Genomic DNA, 20,876 nt, shown 5'->3' with positions numbered 1-20,876 from the left:
TTTCAAACTTTTCAAAGTCCTTGTGCTACATGTCCTTTGAGTAAGACGTCACTTTGACACAGTTTCTTACATTCATAAGCACTCATATATAATAGCAATTTTCTAGTGAAAAACATATTAAAAGAGTGGTGGATCAAAAACGGAAAAAATTAGAAAAAAACACTAGTAATTTTCTTACTTTGAAAAGCACTACCGGAATTGCGTTGTTCGATATCGCCAGCCTGCCAGAACAAGCGCTGTCGCTTAGTTTAAACGCTGGCGTGCACGCTATGGAGCGATAAAATAATTCGTCGTTCGATTTGATCGCTTCTTTTGTTGGTCGACGGTTTAATTTAAATTTTCTCTGACCGACTTCGTAATGTTGGGTTAAAATGGTTGTCATCAAGGTTTACATCGCCTCGTCAAGTGGATCACTGGCGGTGAGTTTTTCTTTATTTTTGTCACTCTTGAACTCTTTGCGGATTATTGATTAATTGCAATAACTAAGCTTCAAACTCTGTTGCCTTTGATGACTGACAAAGGAAGTAGTTTAAAATTCTGTGCATACACGGACTCGCATGACTGAAAGGGAAAGTCAATTCAAGTCTAGTCTAGTCGGGTCACGCTTGAATAAATAAAGTGGCCATTTGGGTCAACGATGCCAGAGCAATTGAGTTCGGACTAATTGAAAACGATGATGCCAAAATCGACGTGGGAATTTTCATTTGAAGAAGCCTGTTTAAAACTCTCACCGTCACAAATTGCTTATATAAGCAATGATATAATTTAAGTAACGTTTAGTGTTCCCTCCTTTATCGCGGGGGCTGCGTTCACAAAAATACCCGCAGTAACCAAAACCCGCGAAGTGGAGATTAAGCTTCTTTTTGTGAAAGATGAATATTTTTGTTGTTGTCTGGTCTGACAAAAACAAGAAAAATGTCAAGAAAAATTGAAAGGTAAATCTGTAGTAGTTATAGTCATAAAAGAAAATCAATGTATTCGGGGTGTAATTTTACATTTTATAACAAAAAAAATCAGTTTTCTTTGACAGGTTTGGCATAAAAAGATTAGAAGTAACACCAAAATGAACCCACACTCATTCACTGCCAAGGACGTATTTCCTTTTTTCTTTTTTTTAAGAGTACTGACATTAAATCCCAGATACTTAAGTATTAAGTCGACACTTAAGTACATTAATGTATTATTATAACAAATATTAATTTCCTGATAGTTAAGTATTAAATTGATACTTAAGTATCTGGGATTGAATGTCTTGACTCTTTAAAAAAATGTGAATATACACCGACTGAGTGGAAATCCGTGATAAAGTAACGATGCAGGTAACCCCTCTGCAATTGAATTTAGTGAAACCAGAGAATTTTGAAAAGAAATGGCTGCACTAGAGCGCCTCATAGTCAGCCATGAGTGCATGCATATCAGACAGAGCAAGAAGTAAGAAAAATTTAGATTTGTTCCAAAAGAATGTAGCCTTTAGAGTGCCTCGTTGTTGAAATCATGCATATTTGACAGGCTTGTTAACAACAACCATGTGAATTGTCATTTACAACATTACACATTTTCACTTTTTTTTTTTTTTTTTTAATTCAAGTAAGCAATATTTTGTTTTGTGTTTTTGTCCTCGGGAGTCCTAGTTTGTCCCCGTTTGTCCCGTAATGAAAGGATTAATCCAAGTAAATCCCTTCATTCAGCATGCAAACAATGAGCTTGCATACTTGTATGCAGCCGGAGGCATTTATATTCATATTTTGGAGTGGACTATTTTTATCATTCACCCCCAAGTGTTGAATCTGGCACCCCCAAAATGAATGACACATCCGTTTTACACACATGCATACACTCACACACACGGAATTGTTTGCCGTTAGAGTGGCCGGCTGTGGGTGCGCAAACTGGGGTCACATTTGTTTGGGTGCGCTAGCATACTGGCAAACAATAGCGCCATTGTGAATGCCATCCCAGAATGCAACAGCGCCCCCACTAGCCTGTGCCTGGATATATTTATACATATTTTTTAGATTTCTGACCACAGCGACTTAGAACCAAGAGTGCCCTCTAGAGGAATGAAAAAATATCACGTGCTTCATGAAGCTTCATTTGCTACTTTGTTTCTGTCCTCTGATTGGATTTTGTTTTGTTTTGGTTGTTTTTTGGGTTTTTTTTTTTGGGGTGGGGGGTAAAGGTGAAGAAGCAGCAGCAGGCTGTGGTGGGCTTCCTGGAGGCCAACCAGATCCAGTTCCAGCAAGTGGACATCACCATGCTGGAGGAGCAGCGGCTGTGGATGTACCGCCACATCCCTTGCGACAAGCGACCTCGCCAGGGCAACCCGCTGCCCCCGCAGATCTTCAACGGAGACCGCTACTGCGGGGTACTGCAGCTTTTCAGAAAATGTTCTGCTTCATTTGCTCTCATTTTGAAAAGAGATTGTAGTATTCCTGGCAAGGCATTAAATAGCGTGACATGACGCCGTCGGACAAAGGCGCAAGCCACCTTTTTCCGCCTATTGTCAGTTGGCGCGCCATCATCTGGGTTGAGCGCACGCCACCTCTGTAATCCGGCCGTAATCCCGCCGCGGATTACGCGCGCTCGTCCGCCGGCTCGGCCAACGGGAGAAAGCGCTAACCCTGCTTTTGCATCCCGACAGGACTATGAGGACTTTTTCCAGTCTAAAGAGGACAACACTGTGTTTGCCTTCCTGGGCGTCTCCTCTCAAGCCTCCTGTAAAGTAAGACACTCCCGCTTAGCGCCGACATTCCAATCATCCCCCGCTCTATCGCTATTCACTTTCCGCTATTACACAATACTCATTTTACACCTTTGATTCAGTTGTAAATAAGCACAGAACGGGAGTGAATAAAAGACACAATATGTCCAAATTTCACACCATTAAATGCTGAAGTTTGGATGTCAGTGTCCAAAGTACGGCTCGTGGGCCGATTGCGGCCCCCCGTGCACTTTTGTGCGGCCCGTGACATATGCTGAAAATACATTTGAACGTGGCCTCTGCAATCCTATTGTGTGGTAAAGTATTGATAGCCACAAAACATGAAATTTGACCCAAAATGGGCTCCGCTTTTGAGGCTTGATAAATAAATCTTGTCTGAATGTTTTGTTTTACCTTTCAACCACTCCAAATGTTCAGTGGTATCAGACTTATTTATAATAATAAGGTATTTTATTTATTACTTCTTTTTTGATACCCTCCAAGGACAATAGCAAGACTATTCATCGCATTATTTTTAATTTGTCAAAATACCAGATAATCCACTGTTTTATTTCCTTCCTTGTCACTTGCTTTGTTGACTAACTGGGGAAGGAAGTTTGATTCTAAACGTAAGAAGATTCGCAAGTATCTGATTGACTTTTTTTTGTGATAGCAGAAGTCTTAGAAGACATGACAGAAGAGAAAATGAAAGCTCCTTGTGTCTCTTCTGACTATGGATGCCAAATGTGGGACTCCCCTCAAAAAGGAGACTTTTGGACCCTCCAAAAATGTTGACAATCATGTGACCCGAGTGTGCTCATCCGCCACAATATTAGGCACACCCGCAGCATTTCAGTTAAAGGAAGCAGCCTGGGACTTTTGTTTTTTTTTTGTTTTTTTTTTTGTTTTTTTTTGCAAAGCGTCCCCTAAGATACCTCAGTAGAGCATACGAGTACATGGACCAAAAACTGGTCTTCAATGTCCTGTTGATTCATTAGGAAGTCAACGCAAAAAAGTTCTTGACTAGATTGTTTTATGTGCCCACACACTGTTTAATCACAGCATAGTTTTTGCTCTTCTGTCTTGCAAAACAGACAAATACAATCTTTTTTCGTACTTAGCAGAAATCATTAATTGAATCGAATTGAATAATTCTGTATAAGATAAAACAATGTATTTTTTTATCGATTGGAAAAAAATAGCGTTAAAAAAAACAATTTATGTGATTCAGTCATCTTGATTGTTTACATTCACTTGGAAGGGAGAATGCCCCCCCATGCATTTTTATTTTTTTTCCACAAATGAAATGTTAATCAGAAAATGTTTAAACTAGTGAGGGGCGCTTAAAAATATTGCTGTAAAAAACAGTGTGTTGGCTTCTCTTAAAATTTGTGGAAATTCAATGATGAATCTTTAGTTATGTGTATTTGTCACTTGCTTTTGAAATGTTCCTCAAAGTGCAATTGTGCAATTTTGCCTTTAGGCTGCGCCACTGAGCTTCCGTTGCGCTTTCATCTAATGAGATTTGTTTTTGCGTGTACACTACAGTACCGTACGTTTTTTTTTTTCTTTTTGATTAGACGCGGAGTAGCTGCGTTTAATGTTGTGACCACGTTTGTCCAAGTTCGTTACCGTGTTTTTCCTTTTCCATCTTCTGTGCCATCGTGTTCAATTTATAAGATGTATATATACAATTATACTGTGACTTTGATGGTATTTTTCAAATTTGATGTCAGTCTGCCACTCTGCAAAATAATAAAGTTTATGAATTTAGTCTGCCTCAGAATTACAGGTGCATGTCAAGATTACATGATGGGACGCCCACTTGTTTTTTGAAACTAATTGAGAAGATCCCAATTGAGGAGCACCCCAATTTTGGCAGCAAGCGGTTTGCACTTTGCCTCTTGTCCTCTCGCCGCCCTCGTCATTTCCCATCAAAGCGCGCCTCTCTAATCATTTACCCGCAAATCAATAGATGAGTCGAAAGTCATGTGGCAACATCAAAGCCTTTTCAATGAATTTGTCATTTCATGGGGGGCGTGTAATTGTTTCCAAATAAATTTGCAATTTTGCTTGCAAAATAACTGCCATGTTACAAAAAATGTCAATTTTATACGAGTTAATTTTAATCCTGTTATGATCAAAGGAAAAAAAAAATGTCAAACTTTGGGATCTTTGTACATTTGGGATTTTTGGAACTTTGGGATTTAGTTTCTTTTTTTTTTATATACCCTCTATAGACAAAATAATTACAAAAAAAGCACGTTGAGAATTATATACAAATTAAGTTGAATCCTGTTATAGTCAAACAAAAAAATTGCAAAGATGAGTCTGTAATAAAAATAAGAAATGAATATTGCAAATTCTCTTAGTGTTTGAAGTGTAATAGCACATCCACACCACAAGGTGGTACAATGGGCTGTCATTGTCAAAATCTTTGTGGGATTTAAAACTTTTTCAATTGCTGTCATCATTTTTGTTCTCTATCACATTATGATTAATATCATTTAGAAATGTTTTAAACCTTTTTGTTAATTTCGTATCAAACTGTTCAGTCAGTCAAAAATATTTCTAGTTTAAAAAGGATTGACGTGTTTATTTATTCCAGGCACTTTGATGTACTTTTTTCAGTTTGAGATTAACCTGCAATCCTGTAAAAATGAAGCATTTGGTGCAAGTTGATTTATGTTGATTTTTTTTTCTTTTATTAATGTTATAAAGGGTACAATTTTTACGATACATTTTTTATAGATATCATTGCAGTGAGTTGGGGTGTGTAAAGTTTTGCCTTTCCTATAGGAAAAAAAAAAAGTGGAATCACTGGGTTAATGCAAATGCTGTGTGACGGCGGGCCTTTAATGATTGATCCCAAAGTCAACAGGCTTTTGCGGTGGTCCGAGTCCACGTACTCTTATTTGGAACAATTAGTGCATGTTGATGTGGGGGCGCCCGTCCCGCAAATGTTGGACTCCCCAGGTAGGTGTTTATTTTTTTTGGTTACTTTTTGCACAATTAGCAGCGACGTTAGCAGCCATCCGCCTAACGATTTCTTTGATTTGCGGCAGGGCGTTGAGCACGCAAATTACACACATGATGAACTTCATTTGTCTTCAAAAACTTTTTTTTCTGTCTCTAGGTAAGTTTGGGTCCTTATCTTTGTTGTCTCAAGCAGGGGTGCCCGAACCTTTGCATGTGAGGGCCACGAAGACAGAATAGAAAGAATAATTATTCATGATCATAAATTAGACATTGGCAATTTTAGCTAGAAACTTGAAGTCATGATTTGAATTTTGCAGGCCACATAATATATTATGGCGGGCTTTATCTGGCCCCCGGGCCTTGACTTTGACACCTGTGATCATGACAAAGTCAATATTTTGTTAAAGTTACAAATGTTGATCAGTTCTGTATCTTATAGTATGCCGTTGATTTTTTATTTTTTTTCCTCAGGTATTCTACAGCTGTTTATCAGTACAGGTCAGTATTTTCTCTCTTGGGCTACATGTTCCTGTGTCCATTTTTCTTTAATTCTTTTAAAAATCTATTTTATCATGTTATTGAGTCTAATGAATGTCTGCCTGCTTTATGCTAATTTAATGCGACAATATGCCCATATGTATATAAGAATGAAATTAAATGAGCATAAAAGTATCTAAAAAAAAAATAAAGACTGGGAACAAAAACATAAATGTTGAAGAACAAAAAAAAAAATCTCTGGAAAAGCATTTACAAGAAACCATAAGACATGCTGTAAACAAATATCCAAACAAAAAAAAAAGACAAAAGTAAACATCATATAGTTGATTTATCGTGGGTGATTTTTGGGAAAGTAAGCCCAAGTATAAATGAGGGAACGCTCTACTGGCTTGCGGTTTGGGGCGTTCCACAAGGTTCCCTAGTCGGTCCACTTTATTTATTTATTACACGATGCGAACGATAGCATTTTCCAATCCAAAAAACGAAATGAAAGGCGAACCTTTGCCGAGCGCGTTTGTCCTTGCAGAATGCTTCAGCGGCACGGTGAGGCTGGCGGGCCAGGCCTCGTCCCGCTGCTCCGGCCGCGTGGAGGTCCTCCACGCCGGCGTCTGGGGCACGGTGTGCGACGACCACTGGGACCTGAAAAACGCACAGGTGGTGTGCCGCGAGCTGCAGTGCGGCTCGGCGCTGGCCGTGCGCAAGGCCGAGGCCTTCCACGGCCAATCGTCCGAGCGCATCTGGCTGGACGACGTGCAGTGCGCCGGCGACGAGCCGTCCATCCTCAAGTGCTCGCACAGGCCCGTGGGCGACAACAACTGCGGCCACGCCGAGGACGTCGCCGTGGTCTGCTCCGGTAAGGCCGGCCTCCCCTCCCGTGTTTTCTTTACTACCGCCGCGTGCTGCTTCTCAAAGGGGGTGCGTGCTATGCAGCGCAAAAAGTGCCAAAACCCAAGAAATAAATGTGCCATTAATTAATTTTCACGCTGTTTAATGCCTTGCCAGGAATAATACGGTCTCTTTTCAAAATGAGAGCAAATTAATTGGAACATGCAGCAACCTTTTGCCAAATTGCGTGACTCCTCATACGCACGCTTCTCTACATACGAATATTTGACCGATTTTTTTATTGAGCGTAATTTATGTGATCCCAACGCCGCCATTGCCATGATAAACCTTCCAGCTTCTAGTGACCCTGTGGCTCACAGTGCAGTGTGGCTTGTCTGCATTTTTTTTTTTACTAGCCACCAGGGGGAAAACTTGGGTTTTCTGCTAGCTGCAGAAAGCCTTTTGCATATCTTGCCAAAGTACCTTTGGCGTTTTGTTTTGTTTTTTGGCAGAGCACGTTCGAATGAACAACGGGAGCAACCGCTGCAACGGGCGACTTGAGGTGTACCAGGACGGCCACTGGAACAAAGTTTGCGGCGAGCTGGGCCTTTCCGAGGCCAAGGTGCTGTGCCAGGAGATCAACTGCGGCAAACCTCTGGTTTCCGCCCAAAGGCTCTCCTTCGGCCAATCCCGGGAAGTCTCGGCCGTCAAAAGCACCTGCTCGGGCAACGAGACCTCCTTCTCGCAGTGCTCCCATCGAGCCGTCAAGGATCATTGCGAGGACGCCGTCGTTTCCTGCTACGGTAAGTATTATCGCCACCGTAAATTTCGGACGATAAGCTGCTCGCGCTTTGAAAACAAAGGGTGGCAGAAGAAGATGCTATGGAAGGCTTGATTTTGAGTTTGAGCTGCTTTTGCTCGCAGCTTTCCCCTACTAAACGCTATGAGGCGTGTTACTGTTGTGTCGGTGCGGGATTCTAATCATCCGAGTTTGTCACGTTATGTTGAGGGAAAATATCAAGAAAATAGCAAGCGAAACCGCAATAGAAAAGGTTCTGGTCATAAATGAAAATTTGCCCGGTAATTGAGGGCGCCGTGACTTGTTCTGCGCCCGACAGACAGCCAACCCATCCGCCTGGTGAACGGTACCAACCGCTGCGCGGGCAGAGTGGAGATCCTGTACCTGGACCAGTGGGGCACGGTGTGCGACGACAGATGGGGGCTCCAGGAGGCCAGCGTGGCCTGCCGCGAGATCAACTGCGGGGCGCCCCTGGAGGTCAAGTACAAGGCCTTCTTCGGCAGCGGCGACGGCGCCACCTGGCTGGACGATCTGGAGTGCACCGGTCACGAGAAGTCCCTGGCCGAGTGCTCGCACCGGGGCTTCGGCGAGCACGACTGCAGCCATTCGGAGGACGCCGGCGTCATTTGTTCAGGCAGGTGACGCGCGGCGCGGCGCGGCGCGGCGCGGCGCCCTTGCAATCACGAAAACAAAACAAGTCTCACTGCTGGACTTGGTTCTCAAAAGTATTAGGGATTTAAGGTGCAAAATCACTTTCAAGTGGGCTTTCAGACTTCATTCTGACTTTAGAGGCAGGATTTTCACTTTAAGGTAAAGACTTTTTTGCCCTCGGAATACTCGGTTTGAAGACTTTACTGACCTTAATCTTCTTCTACATTTTTTTTAATACTCCCATTTTCTACGTCGCTCATTCAGAAACACTGCGACTGAGCAACGGGAGCGGCGAGTGCTCGGGGCGCCTGGAGGTGTTCCACAACGGCCAGTGGGGCAAGCTGTGCCAGCACAACTGGGGCAGCAGAGAGGCCGCCATGGTGTGCCAGGATCTCAACTGCGGGGGCCTCTCCAAATCCGTGGAGAACTTTGGCGAGAGCCAGCTCGGGAGCCTCAGGGGAAGCTGTCCCAGAGACGCCACCTCCTTCTCCCAGTGCGCCCTCCAGGAGACCTCGGAGACATGCCGAGGGGTTTCGGTCTCGTGCCTGGGTACGTCCGCCGCCGGACAATAGCAGTCGGTTAACCCTCCCCGTTAAATTGTTGGGTCAAAATCACCCCTTTCAAGGGAAAAGTCAATGTTGAAGGTCTGTTGATGAAATGAAACGCGCGCGGCGTTTGCAGGCGCTCCCACGCTGCGGCTGGTCAACGGCACGGACCGATGCTCGGGCCGAGTGGAGTTCCGCCACGAAGGCGTTTGGGGAACGGTGTGCGACGACTCTTGGGACATCCGGGACGCTCAAGTGGTCTGCCGGGCCATGGACTGCGGCACGGCCGTGACGGCCAAGTCGGGCGCCTATTTTGGCCAAGGGACGGCGGAGATCTGGCTGGATGATGTGGAATGCGCCGGAAACGAGTCGTCCTTGAACGACTGCCCGCATTCGTCCTTCGGCGATAACAACTGCCATCACGGCGAAGACGCCTCCGTCGTGTGTTCCGGTAAGCAGGCCGCTCCCACGCCTCTTCTTGGCTTCGTCCAGGAGGACGTTTTTCATGGTTTGGAGCAGTCGGAGGCTGCGATTCACCCAAATCCTTCGGTCCGAAGCTGCAGTTTTTAAGATGGACTTTTTTTCCAAAATATCCGGCCCCCAGTTTTAGTTTCAAATCATCATGAGTAGACTCATGCCTGGAAAAACACAGTACAGCATCCATTTTCATCCAGTTTTAGGGTCCTTTTGGCAACTTCCTGGGGTCCTTTAAAAAAAAAAAAAAGAAAAAATCCAGGCCCTGAAGCCCGTTTCAGTTCAGACCATAAAACCTATTAGTCACATCACATAAGTAGACCCACAAAAAAGGTCTCAAGAAACCATGCCTTAAAGGAGAGACGAAGGTATCCATTTTTTTCAACTTAGGGTCCTTTTGCCCATTTTCTAGAGTCCAGAAAAAAAATCCCAGCTCCCAAATCCAGTTTCACTTCAAAACATGAAAGTTATTGACCACGTCCATCATAAGAAGACCCACAAAAAAGTCTCAGGAACCCATGCCTGGAAGGACAGACAGTCATCCATTTTAGTCCAAAGTAGTCATTTCATAATCATTTGAGCATTTCATGGGGTATTTCTAAAATTACATCCAACCCTAAACACATGTTCCGTTCTAAAACATGAAACGTATTAGCAACATCTATGATGAGCAGACCTCCCAAAAAGAGCGCTTGCCTGAAAGGACCCAGAAAGTCCACCGTTTTGGTTTGAAGCTCCCATTTTTCTGGCCATTTCTGAGGGTTTTTCCAAGAAAATTCAGGCCCCAACCAGAGTTTGACTGAGGTTTCTGTCTCCCCCCCAGCCGCCATCAGACTGATAAACGGAAGCGACCAGTGTTCGGGTCACGTGGAGATCCACCACCAAGACCACTGGTGGCCCGTGTCCGACGTGCAGTGGGGCTTGCACGAAGCGGCGGTGCTATGCCGCCAGATGAATTGCGGCGATCCCGTCAAGGCCTCGGGATCCTTCGGCCAAAGCGGCGACGCCAGCGGCTACAAGATCAGCTGCAACGGACGGGAGACGGCGCTCGCGCAGTGCACGCTGCGCGAGTACGTGCCCCCCGGCCGCCACGGCGCCGGTCAGGCGGCGGTCCAGTGCTCGGGTAAGGCTTTATGCTCAAATCGCTGCCTTGTGTCTTGTACTCTGACTCGTTTGCACTTTATACCAGAATAATATAGATTTTTTTTTCTAAAATAGTATAGGAAGGGGATGTGAGCAACCTGCGGGTTTCTCTTTGGACAGGCAACGTGAGGTTGTCGGGCGGCCCCAACCGCTGCGCCGGGAGGGTGGAGTTCTACGAGGCGGGGCGCTGGGGCGACGTGTGCGGCGAGATGTGGGACGGCAGCGACGGCGCCGTGGTGTGCCGGCAGCTGGGCTGCGGCGGGTCCCTGGAGACCACCGCCGGGACGGAGTACGGCCACGGCTCGGGACACCTGTGGATGTTGCAGATGGAGTGCGGCGGCACCGAGTCCGACTTGGCCCAATGCGCGCGCACGCCCTTCGGCCAGGGCTCCTGCAACACCACCTCGCTGGCCGGCGTCGTCTGCTCGGGTGACCGCAAACCTGCCGCCATTTTTCCCGTCCGCGATCCTCCTAACCGGCTTGACACCCCGCGCTACATTTTCTAATTCATTTTCTCTTCATTAGAAAACCTAAAAATGTACTGTTCCGAGGACTTCCTTAAAAAAATAAATACGTGACATTAAATTTGCTGTATTTTGCTGTCCCGCAGACAGCTTGGAGGTGCGCCTGGTGAGCGGCGAGACGGAGTGCACGGGCAGAGTGGAGGTGCAGCACGACGGCACGTGGCACTCGCTGTGCGACGCCCACTGGGACATGGCCAAGGCCGACGTGGTGTGCGATCGCCTGCGCTGCGGCCGCGTGGTGAGCGTCCACGGCGGCGGCCATTTCGGCCAAGGCGGCGGGCCCGTGGTGGAGGCCAGCGACACCTGTTTTGCCAACGCCAGCACCCTTGAGCGCTGCTCACTTAAAGGCTTCCCCGCATCCACTTGCCAGCATGATCGAGACGCCGGCGTTTCTTGCGCGGGTAATACGATTACGCCCGCGCTCGACACTTAACTCCAGTTTTACTTCACGTCTTTTCGCAATGTTTTTTAGACTAGTGCTTCTCAAATGGGGCTACGTTTACTAAATGCACTGAAAAACATTTTCCTTTCAAATTAAAAGCTAATGAACTGGAACCCAAAACAGCTTGTGCCCCCCGGCCCGTTTTGTTCATTGTAACTAACATCTGGTCACCAACCAGTGCCCACATTATGAACGTATGTGTGGGGCCAATAAATCACATTAATTGGGTCAGTTGGCTAAATTGTGTAATTCACAATCATTAACTACTGAATGATGGCATTTAAGTAACGCACAAGCTATTAATAGTTCTTTTTTGCACAAGCGAAGATGAAGAGTTAATTTTTGACACGGGACAGTGAGGAAGGGGCTTGTGACAGTGTGCGTTTGCCCCGGCAGAGAAGGTGCAGCTCACGAGCGGCTGGAGCGGCTGCTCGGGCCGAGTGGAGGTGTTCCACGCCGGCCAGTGGGGGACAGTGTGCGACGACGAGTGGGAGCTAAGCGCCGCCGACGTGGTGTGCCGGCAGCTGGGCTGCGGCCACGCCGTGTCGGCGCCCTCCAGCGCGCACTTTGGCCGCGGCGTCGGCCCCATCTGGCTGGACAACGTGGTGTGCCAGGGCCAGGAGCTGGCCATCACGCACTGTACCCACCAGGGCTTCGGCGAGAACAACTGTGGACACGCCGAGGACGCCGGCGTCATCTGCTTGGGTGAGGATAAGAAATAAACAGAGTAATACAAAAATGTCATGTAAAATGCATTGTAAATGAAAAACAAACAAAAAATGCACTTATGATAAGTGCTATTGGAAAAAAATGAACATGAAAACATGATCAACCAAAAATCCATTTAAAAAAAAAAAGGAATGGATAAAAAAAAAAAAAAATCCTTGTAGATGAAAAAAGTATGATCAACAGCAAAAAGAAGCATTTGTAATCTGTGCCCGTTGTGTCAGGCGCCCTGGAGAAGCCTCAGATGGCGGTGAGTCCGTCGACGGAGGTGAACTGGGGCCAGAGCGTGGAGTTCACCTGCTCCATCCTGACGGAGCACATGGGCGGCACCTTCCTGCTCAAGAGGCTGCAGGGCACCTTCAAGCTGCACAAGTACAGCGAAAACGAGGCGGTCACATTCACTTTGCCCCGGGTCAACTTCAGCCACGCCGGCTCCTACTTCTGCGAATATCAGAAGAAACTGGAGAGCAACGTCATCTACTATCCGCAGGGCGAGCCCGTGGAGCTCAACGTCAAAGGTGCCCGTCCGCCCCGGCTTTTCCCGTCACGTTCAATCACGTTTGATAAACCACGCACAAGGAAGGAAGACAAGAGACTTTAGATTGTTTTTACTCACGAGGAGATGTGCTCAAAGTTAAAATCTCCTACTTCTGTCAGTTTAGTCTAACATTGCCGTCCGGCCCGGCGTGCGCTTCTTTGCAGTGTCGCTGGAGAAGCCGCTCATCTCGGTCACCACCTTCCAGGTGATGGTCATCTACAGCCCGCGGGAGGTGTCGGTCACTCGAGGCGCCGGCTTCTCCGTCACCTGCTCGGTCCACTCCCTCTACCCGCACGGAACCTTCTACCTGAAGAACACCCGCACCAACGTCACGAGCGGCAAACCCGCCTTCGGGCACGCCGTCTTCTACGTGGCCGCCTTCGAGTTCCCCGAGGTCCGCGACCCGGACCGGGGCGCTTACGTCTGCCTCTACGCCGTCAACTTCTCCTCCAAGGCTTTTTGGTCGGAGCCTTCCACCTCGCTTCACGTCAACGTCGTGGGTAAGCGCGTCGGACGTTTCGCCGCGCTTTTCTCACGGACTCTGATGCGTCTTGCCATCCTACCGCAGCGGCTTCATCTTCCTCGCTGGTCTGGGGTATCATCGGCGGCTTGGTGCTGCTGCTGATAGTCGTCGTCGGGGCTTATCTGCTCTGGAGGAGGAGGAGCCAGCTTGCCGGTAAGGAAACGCGCATACGCCGGCAAATTGGCGACGCGCTCTCAGTGGACCCCTTTTTCAGGGGCGTATTTTTCCATATAGTTTTAACATTCCGTCCACAGCAAATCACGTTAGGGCAGTCCTGAGTCCTGAGGCAGTCTCAGAGTACATCCACCTCGCTTTTAAGTCGCCCCCCCCCTCCCCCCTTTTTTTTTTTTACTGCAATTTGGGTGAATTTTACAAAAACGTGAGTAGAAGTCTACCCCTGGACTTTAGTGGTTACAAAGATAATGACTGTCCAAAAAAACACATGGTGTGTGTTTTCAAAATGATGATATTTCGGTACATTTAGTGGAATTTCTACATCTCGTTTTCTATGTTTCAATGACTTAGATGATTGTCTTAGCCCGGACTGCCATAATGCAAAAGTCTTAATATTCTTTGGTGGCGTTTCAATTTCTAAATACATAAGTATACAGCGTGGATATTTTTTTTGCTATTACCACCTTTTTGCACAATAAATAAAATAAAATGATACATGTAAAAATATGATCGGGCTGATGCCACTGAACATTTTGAAAGGTTTAAAGTAAATCTATATTTATATATTAAAGTAAATATATATATATTTATATATCTATAAGTACAAAGGATGCACACACGGAATCAAGAATTGAGAAAATATATAAACAATGTCCGACATGAGGTCTTTTTAAGCGCGATGACATTTTTCTTTCTCGATCATGTCTCAGGCACCTCGATTCAGTTCAGCAGTCGACAGCGGGGCGCCACCGAACCTGACCGGGACCGGGCCGGCATCAGACCACTCGAGGGCGGGTAGGTAAAAGAAAAGTCTCCTTTCCAGTTGTGGCGAGCGGAAACGGCAGGGTGTTTTCCCTCCACAGGCACGCTGGCGCCCCCGCTGGCGAAAGATCCCCGCGTAGCCCCCCGATGGACAAAAGCGAGGAAGCAGACACGGAGAACTCGGCGGAGAGGGTCCCCGAGGACCTGGCCGGCCGAGTCTGTTACGAGCTGGAACCTCTGGTTTTCTCCTGATGGCCGCAAAATGCGCTTAGCGTATTCTATTGTTGCGGGATTGTGCTGAAGACAAGATTTTATTTTTATTTTTCTAAGCACAGTCAAATCCTGCCAACAGTTTGGCGCACAGAGATTCAACTTCAGTGGTACCTCCAAATATGAAATTAGTTCTTTGCATGAAGTTTTTTGTATGGTGAGGTTTTTTTTTTTTGTTTTTTGTATGGTGAGGTTTTTTTTTTTTGTATCTTGAATCCTGTTTTTTTTTAATGTAAATTGGAGCCAAGCAAAAACAAATAGTATGGAACTTCAAATTTTCATACATCTGTTTTTTGTTTTTTTTTGTATTATGGGTCCAAAAAAATCTTCAGATACCGTTTCGTGTACTGGGTTTTTCATAAACTGGGACTCGTGTATTGCAAAGTAACTCGTTGAATCCCAAAGACGTATTTTTAAGTCGTTTTTTTCTCCACACTCAATCCCAGGTATTTATTTCCATTTTTTCCAAGTATTTGACTAAAGAAGGGTAAAAATGTTTGATACAAAATGAACTAGGTACTAATGTAATCAATTATATACATAATTAATAATTGATTTTTGGTGGATTATAATTATTGTCATTGTCAGTTGCCTGAAGGAATAAACACCTCCCCTCAAATATACACTCTAGGTTATAGTGCTGTGTTTTTTTTTCCCCCTTGTTTGTAAATGGCCAAAACAATCAAACTTATTTCATCTGGTATGTGCGTGTGAACAAGCCACAACCGGAAAAGTAGCTTCACACAAAATGGGCGTGTCCACACACACTGGTTAATCATGTCCAAACCTGCTCACCTTGTCTGCATTTTGGCACACAAACACACACACCTTTGCGCAAATTGTTCCAGTGAACATCTCTTTCTCAAATCAGATTTTTCTTCCAGGTTTAACTTGTAGCAATGTCGCTGAAAGTGTTTTACTCCAGCGTGAGCAGCAGTCTCGACGTACGGTATTCGTCCACTTTCGTCCCAGAAAAATGTCCATTTTTGGTTGACATTTCTTCTCCTCCAGATCAAGAAAGCCCAGCTGAGAATCTTCTTTGTCCTCGACAGCAAGAAGATCCCCTATGAGATGGTGGACATTTCCGCCGATGACCAGGCTAAGGCGTTAATGAGGTCCCTCGCGAGGAACGCCGCCGCGCTGCCCCCGCAAATATGCAACGGGAACGCCTACTGTGGGGTAAAAATTGCCTTTGATGTTTTTTCCTCCTGTGCAATTTCTTCTTGATAGTCAAGAGTGTGTGGGAACATGGAACTAAAACCAATATTTGAACTATTGCATCACAGTGCAGACACAGTAGCACGGTAATGACACACGCCTTAAAGCGCTTGTCCTAACCATGGCCCGGAGCCCATTTGTGGCCCACGTCCAAATTTTGGCGGCCCGCGGCATGTATGGAAAACACATTTTGACATGGCCTGAATTGCTATTTGAAAAATGTGTTTCATTTATTTTTTTTTCTTAGACCGTCTCACAATTTGATTAGATTTTGGGTTTACGGTTCGATTCAGGGCAACGCTTAGCGAATCCGCCTCACAGTTCGGAACCCCAGTTCAAATCCACCTGACTTCAGCCTTCCTCTTCGCATGTTCTCCCGAGATCACGTGGGTTCTCCCGGAGCACACACAACTATCTACTATCTGAAGAAAACAGATAATATGAAGTGTCATTATTATGCATTTGCATTGTGTCGCAGTCCTCCATCAATGAAAACATGTACGTTGTTGTCATTTTTTTTTCTTTTTTCATTTTCAGGATATCGTAGCATTCAATGATGCAGTTGAATGTGAAACTCTGGAGTCTTTCCTCCAGCTATGAGGGTGACCTATAGTGTACATTAGGACTCCACCACGTTCTTGGTGGGACAAATCCACAATGTTAATACTAACATTTCTGTTGCATCAGAAGTCATGTTACATTAGGCCATTCAGATGACAGTAATCAATAAAGAACAATTACAAATGACTTTATCTCTGTCTGCTGCATCCACATTTTGATTTACATGTGAAGTTAAAATGAAATGACCCCCCCCCCACACACACACACACACACACACACGCACACACGCAAACACACACACACACACACACACACACAAACACCGTTTAAAGTACTCCGTAAAGTACTTGGGTGTGTTAATTAAAACGTGTCACACTTTCTTTAAAAAATTACAAGCTTTTCAAACTAAATATTTATTGCCGAGGTGATCCCCCCCCCCAGTTTTAATTCGTTCAATGACCAAGATGTCTTCTTCATCAAATCCACTTTCCCATTGAAGTTTTCTTGATCCGTTTTGCCTATGCAAACAAATATTTTTTTCCTCAATATATTCTTTAGGATAATGTAAAGACGCACTTATAATATTTAGACAGCAATAAGAATGATGCTGCAATGACAACGTTTAACAAAGTGAAGGGATCCTTGAATACTGTAACAGATGTTATTTTTAATTTTAATTTGTTACAGCACAACATGAGCATTTTTATTACTCAGAAAATTCTAGTTAGCACATTCAAATAGTCGCCAAAATAAATGTCCGCATCTTCGGTGGACTGTCAAATTATACAAGTTTAGTTTCACGTTCATACAGAAAATGAGCTGAAACAGGCGGTCCTCGGACACCGTCATTTAAGGGGCCTTCTTGACGTCCTTAAAACCGTGTCGCACAATAATGACGTCCTCTTTACCAGCTATCCAAAAGGAGGCAAGGGTGAGTTTTCTCACTCGCGGGCTACAATCCGATCAATTAAACTACAATCCTGCTTTGCGACACCCCTAAAACAATTCATCGACAATGGAAATTAACTGCTGCATGTTGTTTGTGCTTTATTACAGAAGTTTAGGTTCGCCGTCCATCCCTAATCAACAATGGCCGAGGAAGGGTAAGCATTGCGCCGCTCTCGTGGGACGTACCAACTGGAACTATCACAACAGCGTTTTGGGGTGTTTATATTCATTAGTAATTATTTGGTAGTGTTTCACCCCTTTTTCTTGTTCCTTTAGTAAAACGGAATCTTCATTGCCCACTTGTTACTGATATGTTAACGCGAGCTAAACTCGTTAGCTAATCCCAAAAAATGGATAAGTAAAACGGAAAATGGTTCACATTGTCCAATATTAACAATATAATAGTATTACTATTATTTTCCGCTGCCTTGTGACACGTTTGCATATGGTTGTTTAATGCAGAACTCGTCAACCCAGAATTTTAATCTTAAACCGTATCACAACGAACAGAAAGCATGTTATGCAGTGGTTAGTGTAAATAGCAAGCGATCTTTTTTTTTCTCTGGCTTACTTCATTTCAGCGTATTGTAGTGTCAAAAGAATTTCAAAGCGCCCCTTGCATTCTTCTTATTCTGCATGTGTCAAATCTTTGGACACACTAAACATTGTAATACGTTAGAGGACATTTCTTATTCCGTTTAGAGATGCAGTAAGTAAAAACATAAACATGCTGACCACGTTTCACAAGATTAGCGAGCGCACGCATTAGAACACTTGGTTCTGGTATGCTAGCATACAAAGGCCCTAACATGTCAAATTGAAGCAGTCCTTATGAGCTCCCACGTGCTTGGATGATGACTTGTAATCTTTTGTCGGATACCCCTTCACTCTCCAATGGGTGACATCTCCCAACTGACAAGCTGGAAGCTCACTTCCAGCTTGGCCGTCGTGCGTTTTACCTTGAACTTATGTTGACGTTGTCGTCCCTCCTTTTTTGTGACAGCGTCGCCGCCGGAGGTGTGATGGATGTCAACACCGCTCTCCCCGAAGTGCTCAAGACGGCACTCATCAATGACGGCCTTGCCCGCGGTATCCGCGAGGCCGCCAAAGCCCTGGACAAGTACGTATGTATGGCCGGCACAAATGGACGGTGGTACCTTGACCCGCGAGCGGACTGACACCAAAAAACTGTGAAACTGAATCTCAAAAGATGGCGTGTTTTTTGTAGGTTTAAAAAAAAAAAAAAAAAGTTACATCTAGTCTTAATTCAAATATAGTAGGCCATAAATGGGCTAATGAAACTAGTATCAATATTGTAATGGTTGTTGGCCCCTACCCCCCCCATCCACATTTTTGTGTGAGATATGTTGTGTCCTTTTCTGTTGGCGTAATTGCAGGGATCACCACCACCCCCGGTTTTAGCCATGACCTTCATTTGGGGTATGGCCAAGGACTCTTTGTTTTTGTTTTTTTTTTGTTTTTTAAAGTCTCCCCCATTTTCCTCTTTCAGCAAGTTTGGTGCTATTAGTGGCGCACTCTTTGTGGCCATTACCTTCGGGCCTTGCCGTCGCGTCGTCCCGTCAGTCGATTGAGTTGAATGTTTCTTTCTTGGATGGGTCGAGCTCGTTAAGTCAAAATTTTGTTGCCTTGTGTTGAATAGAATTAGATCAAAGCTATCTAATCTCTAAAAAAATGAACCAAAGCTTGTAAACTGTATCTATTAATACTCCAAGGCACGGGTATCTACAGAGATACAGAATTAATAGCAGCTAACTGTCTTCGTTCCGAACTCGTAGGTCAAGGTGCCGCCACTTTCTGCCTATGCGATTGTGTATCGATGAGGAGATCTTGGCTCCCTCTACTGACCGCCCTGAGGAGAAGCGCCATTTGTTACCCAATTTTGTCTGAGATGTTAGCAAAAAAAAAAACAAAAAACATAACTTTTTCATATTGGAATGCTGGCTGTAACGCTGCGCTCTTGCAATTCAGGCGTCAGGCCCACCTGTGCGTCCTGGCCGCCAACTGCGACGAACCCATGTACGTCAAGTTGGTGGAGGCCCTCTGCGCCGAGCATCAGATCAACCTCATCAAGGTCAGCTCTTCTCTTGCAGGATCTCGCGTGAATTTTGTATTTGTTCGAAAATGTCCATTTCTGCATTGCTGATGATAATTTGGCTCCCTCTACTGAAAGCCGTGACGATATCGCCTTTGTTACCCAATCTTCGTCTGAGATGCAGCCGGCCAAGTTGCGCCGCCTCGGTTTAGCCCCATCCCCTCCAACGCTCGCAGGTGATGCCTTCTAACGCGCTATTTGTTTCTCAGGTTGACGACAACAAGAAGCTCGGAGAATGGGTGGGGCTGTGCAAGATTGACCGCGAGGGCAAGCCCCGCAAGGTGGTGGGCTGCAGCTGCGTTGTTGTCAAGGTAACTAAGCCTCATCTGTCAAAATTGTCTTTAAAAACAAAAAATTCTGACTCGGCAGCATTTAAGATTTTCTTTTTTGTCTTTTTTAAAAAGTAGACTATCCAAGTAATAGATTTGCTAACGACTGTCTATTTTGGAAAACGATGACCAAACCAGTAACTTAGTTTCAAAAAGTTTGCCGATCACAACATCAATCCTTCCCAGTCATTTAGAGAGAAAAAAAGTCCAACTCACTTCAATGCAAAATAAAATTTGGACTGAGACAACTGGATCTAAAAATATTCAATAGTGGCAGCCACAGGATTTTTGGCAGTTTTATTGATTAAAGCAACTTGCATCTTGCTATTGCAAATGAGTCATATAGAATCTAATTGAGAGGGAGGAAAAGACAATTGAAGGAGACTGTCACCAAATGTATACCAATTAAGCGCCAACATTTTCAAATCAACACCCATGCACTCTGGATTCCTAAAATACTGCACTAACACAACAGGAGCATGCCTGATAGTGTTTACTAGTAGAATGTCTTCTGTCTCCCTGGCCACTTAAAAAAAAAAAAGAAACTGCAAATAGGACTCAGCGGGTTCAAAACATGAGAAAAAAAGTAGCCACTTATGTTCCGAAATTTGCGGTACTTCCAAATGGACCTACTCTGTGCGATGTGAGTCTTCAGGCCAAGCCGCTTCCCCTAAGTTTTTGCATGCGATGGCAATGAGGGTTTGAGCTTGTCGCAGCTTTGGATGCCAGGCAAGTCCAGGCGCCGTGCCTCCTCCGTGCCGCGCACCTGTTTTCCAAACTGGCAAAAAATAGCGAGCGCCACGCTACGAGCCCCGTCATCTCACCCGTGGTGACCGGGGTCCCTGATACTGGCCACAACGTCTCTCTTTGTCGACACCTACATGGGCAACGTTTGTTTGTTTGTTTTTAACATGGAAAATTCCTGTCGCAGGACTACGGCAAGGAGTCGCAAGCCAAAGACGTCATTGAGGAATACTTCAAAGCCAAGAAGTAAAGGGAGACAATAAAAGTTTGAAAACGTTCAACTTGGCTCGAGTGTTGCTTCATTCTTGTCAGGGATGCTGAAAAGCGCCCAAATATCTTGCTGCACGTCTCATCTTTTCCTTGGGGAAGTTGAAACCTGCTCAGTGCTG

General features: G+C 45.1%; 4 protein-coding genes and 3 non-coding genes across 8 annotated transcripts; all 7 read left to right on the top strand.

Moving 5' to 3' along the window:
* Window positions 1-221: 221 nt before the first annotated feature.
* Window positions 222-4,474, top strand: sh3bgrl2 (SH3 domain binding glutamate-rich protein like 2). 2 transcript variants are annotated; one of them, XM_088403349.1, is made up of 4 exons: window positions 222-419; window positions 2,180-2,365; window positions 2,642-2,722; window positions 3,378-4,474. In XM_088403349.1, the coding sequence occupies exons 1-4, from the start codon at window positions 372-374 to the stop codon at window positions 3,384-3,386; spliced, it is 324 nt and encodes a 107-aa protein (XP_088259475.1). In that variant the 5' UTR covers window positions 222-371; the 3' UTR covers window positions 3,387-4,474. The 2 variants fall into 2 exon arrangements, with proteins under 2 accessions (XP_088259475.1, XP_088259474.1); XM_088403348.1 differs by having other exon boundaries at window positions 3,375-4,474.
* A 1,119-nt stretch (window positions 4,475-5,593) lies between these two features.
* LOC148407324 (scavenger receptor cysteine-rich type 1 protein M130-like) lies at window positions 5,594-15,197 on the top strand. Its single transcript, XM_088403548.1, has 17 exons — window positions 5,594-5,677; window positions 5,767-5,837; window positions 6,152-6,178; window positions 6,705-7,031; window positions 7,516-7,806; window positions 8,122-8,436; window positions 8,718-9,002; window positions 9,135-9,449; window positions 10,296-10,595; window positions 10,736-11,044; window positions 11,226-11,540; window positions 11,978-12,286; window positions 12,532-12,825; window positions 13,010-13,345; window positions 13,414-13,521; window positions 14,253-14,337; window positions 14,406-15,197. The coding sequence occupies exons 2-17, from the start codon at window positions 5,792-5,794 to the stop codon at window positions 14,554-14,556; spliced, it is 3,813 nt and encodes a 1,270-aa protein (XP_088259674.1). The 5' UTR covers window positions 5,594-5,677; window positions 5,767-5,791; the 3' UTR covers window positions 14,557-15,197.
* A 125-nt stretch (window positions 15,198-15,322) lies between these two features.
* Window positions 15,323-16,539, top strand: LOC148407323 (SH3 domain-binding glutamic acid-rich-like protein 3). Its single transcript, XM_088403549.1, has 3 exons — window positions 15,323-15,518; window positions 15,586-15,753; window positions 16,330-16,539. The coding sequence occupies exons 1-3, from the start codon at window positions 15,474-15,476 to the stop codon at window positions 16,390-16,392; spliced, it is 276 nt and encodes a 91-aa protein (XP_088259675.1). The 5' UTR covers window positions 15,323-15,473; the 3' UTR covers window positions 16,393-16,539.
* Window positions 16,540-17,206: 667 nt separating this feature from the next.
* rps12 (ribosomal protein S12) lies at window positions 17,207-20,768 on the top strand. Its single transcript, XM_088404145.1, has 6 exons — window positions 17,207-17,284; window positions 17,410-17,456; window positions 18,305-18,421; window positions 19,291-19,393; window positions 19,624-19,725; window positions 20,675-20,768. The coding sequence occupies exons 2-6, from the start codon at window positions 17,443-17,445 to the stop codon at window positions 20,735-20,737; spliced, it is 399 nt and encodes a 132-aa protein (XP_088260271.1). The 5' UTR covers window positions 17,207-17,284; window positions 17,410-17,442; the 3' UTR covers window positions 20,738-20,768.
* Window positions 18,147-18,222, top strand: LOC148407322 (small nucleolar RNA SNORD101). Its single transcript, XR_015863896.1, has one exon. It is a non-coding gene; the product is annotated as a small nucleolar RNA SNORD101 (small nucleolar RNA).
* LOC148407321 (small nucleolar RNA SNORD100) lies at window positions 19,132-19,215 on the top strand. Its single transcript, XR_015863899.1, has one exon. It is a non-coding gene; the product is annotated as a small nucleolar RNA SNORD100 (small nucleolar RNA).
* LOC148407320 (small nucleolar RNA SNORD100) lies at window positions 19,455-19,537 on the top strand. The gene has a single exon (XR_015863898.1). It is a non-coding gene; the product is annotated as a small nucleolar RNA SNORD100 (small nucleolar RNA).
* Window positions 20,769-20,876: the final 108 nt, after the last annotated feature.

Source organism: Hippichthys cyanospilos, chromosome 20 (genome assembly GCF_059441005.1).
Source record: "Hippichthys cyanospilos isolate Australia breed blue-spotted pipefish chromosome 20, RoL_Hcya_1.0, whole genome shotgun sequence".
NCBI lineage: Eukaryota > Metazoa > Chordata > Actinopteri > Syngnathiformes > Syngnathidae > Hippichthys > Hippichthys cyanospilos.
The sequence above is the reverse complement of the archived record's forward strand: the minus strand, read 5'-3'. Positions and strand labels throughout refer to the sequence as shown.

Excerpts from the sequence above, each read along its gene's own strand:
- sh3bgrl2 (XM_088403348.1), top strand. The coding sequence starts at position 372 with ATGGTTGTCATCAAGGTTTACATCGCCTCGTCAAGTGGATCACTGGCG. Across the intron at positions 420-2,179 it reads CGTCAAGTGGATCACTGGCG|GTGAAGAAGCAGCAGCAGGC; the intron begins GTGAGTTTTTCT and ends TGGGGGGTAAAG. Across the intron at positions 2,366-2,641 it reads ACGGAGACCGCTACTGCGGG|GACTATGAGGACTTTTTCCA; the intron begins GTACTGCAGCTT and ends GCATCCCGACAG.
- LOC148407324 (XM_088403548.1), top strand. The coding sequence starts at position 5,792 with ATGATGAACTTCATTTGTCTTCAAAAACTTTTTTTTCTGTCTCTAG. Across the intron at positions 11,541-11,977 it reads CGCCGGCGTTTCTTGCGCGG|AGAAGGTGCAGCTCACGAGC; the intron begins GTAATACGATTA and ends TTGCCCCGGCAG. Across the intron at positions 13,346-13,413 it reads GCTTCACGTCAACGTCGTGG|CGGCTTCATCTTCCTCGCTG; the intron begins GTAAGCGCGTCG and ends ATCCTACCGCAG.
- LOC148407323 (XM_088403549.1), top strand. The coding sequence starts at position 15,474 with ATGTCGCTGAAAGTGTTTTACTCCAGCGTGAGCAGCAGTCTCGAC. Across the intron at positions 15,519-15,585 it reads GCGTGAGCAGCAGTCTCGAC|ATCAAGAAAGCCCAGCTGAG; the intron begins GTACGGTATTCG and ends CTTCTCCTCCAG. Across the intron at positions 15,754-16,329 it reads ACGGGAACGCCTACTGTGGG|GATATCGTAGCATTCAATGA; the intron begins GTAAAAATTGCC and ends TTTCATTTTCAG.
- rps12 (XM_088404145.1), top strand. Across the intron at positions 18,422-19,290 it reads GCCGCCAAAGCCCTGGACAA|GCGTCAGGCCCACCTGTGCG; the intron begins GTACGTATGTAT and ends CTTGCAATTCAG. Across the intron at positions 19,726-20,674 it reads GCAGCTGCGTTGTTGTCAAG|GACTACGGCAAGGAGTCGCA; the intron begins GTAACTAAGCCT and ends TTCCTGTCGCAG.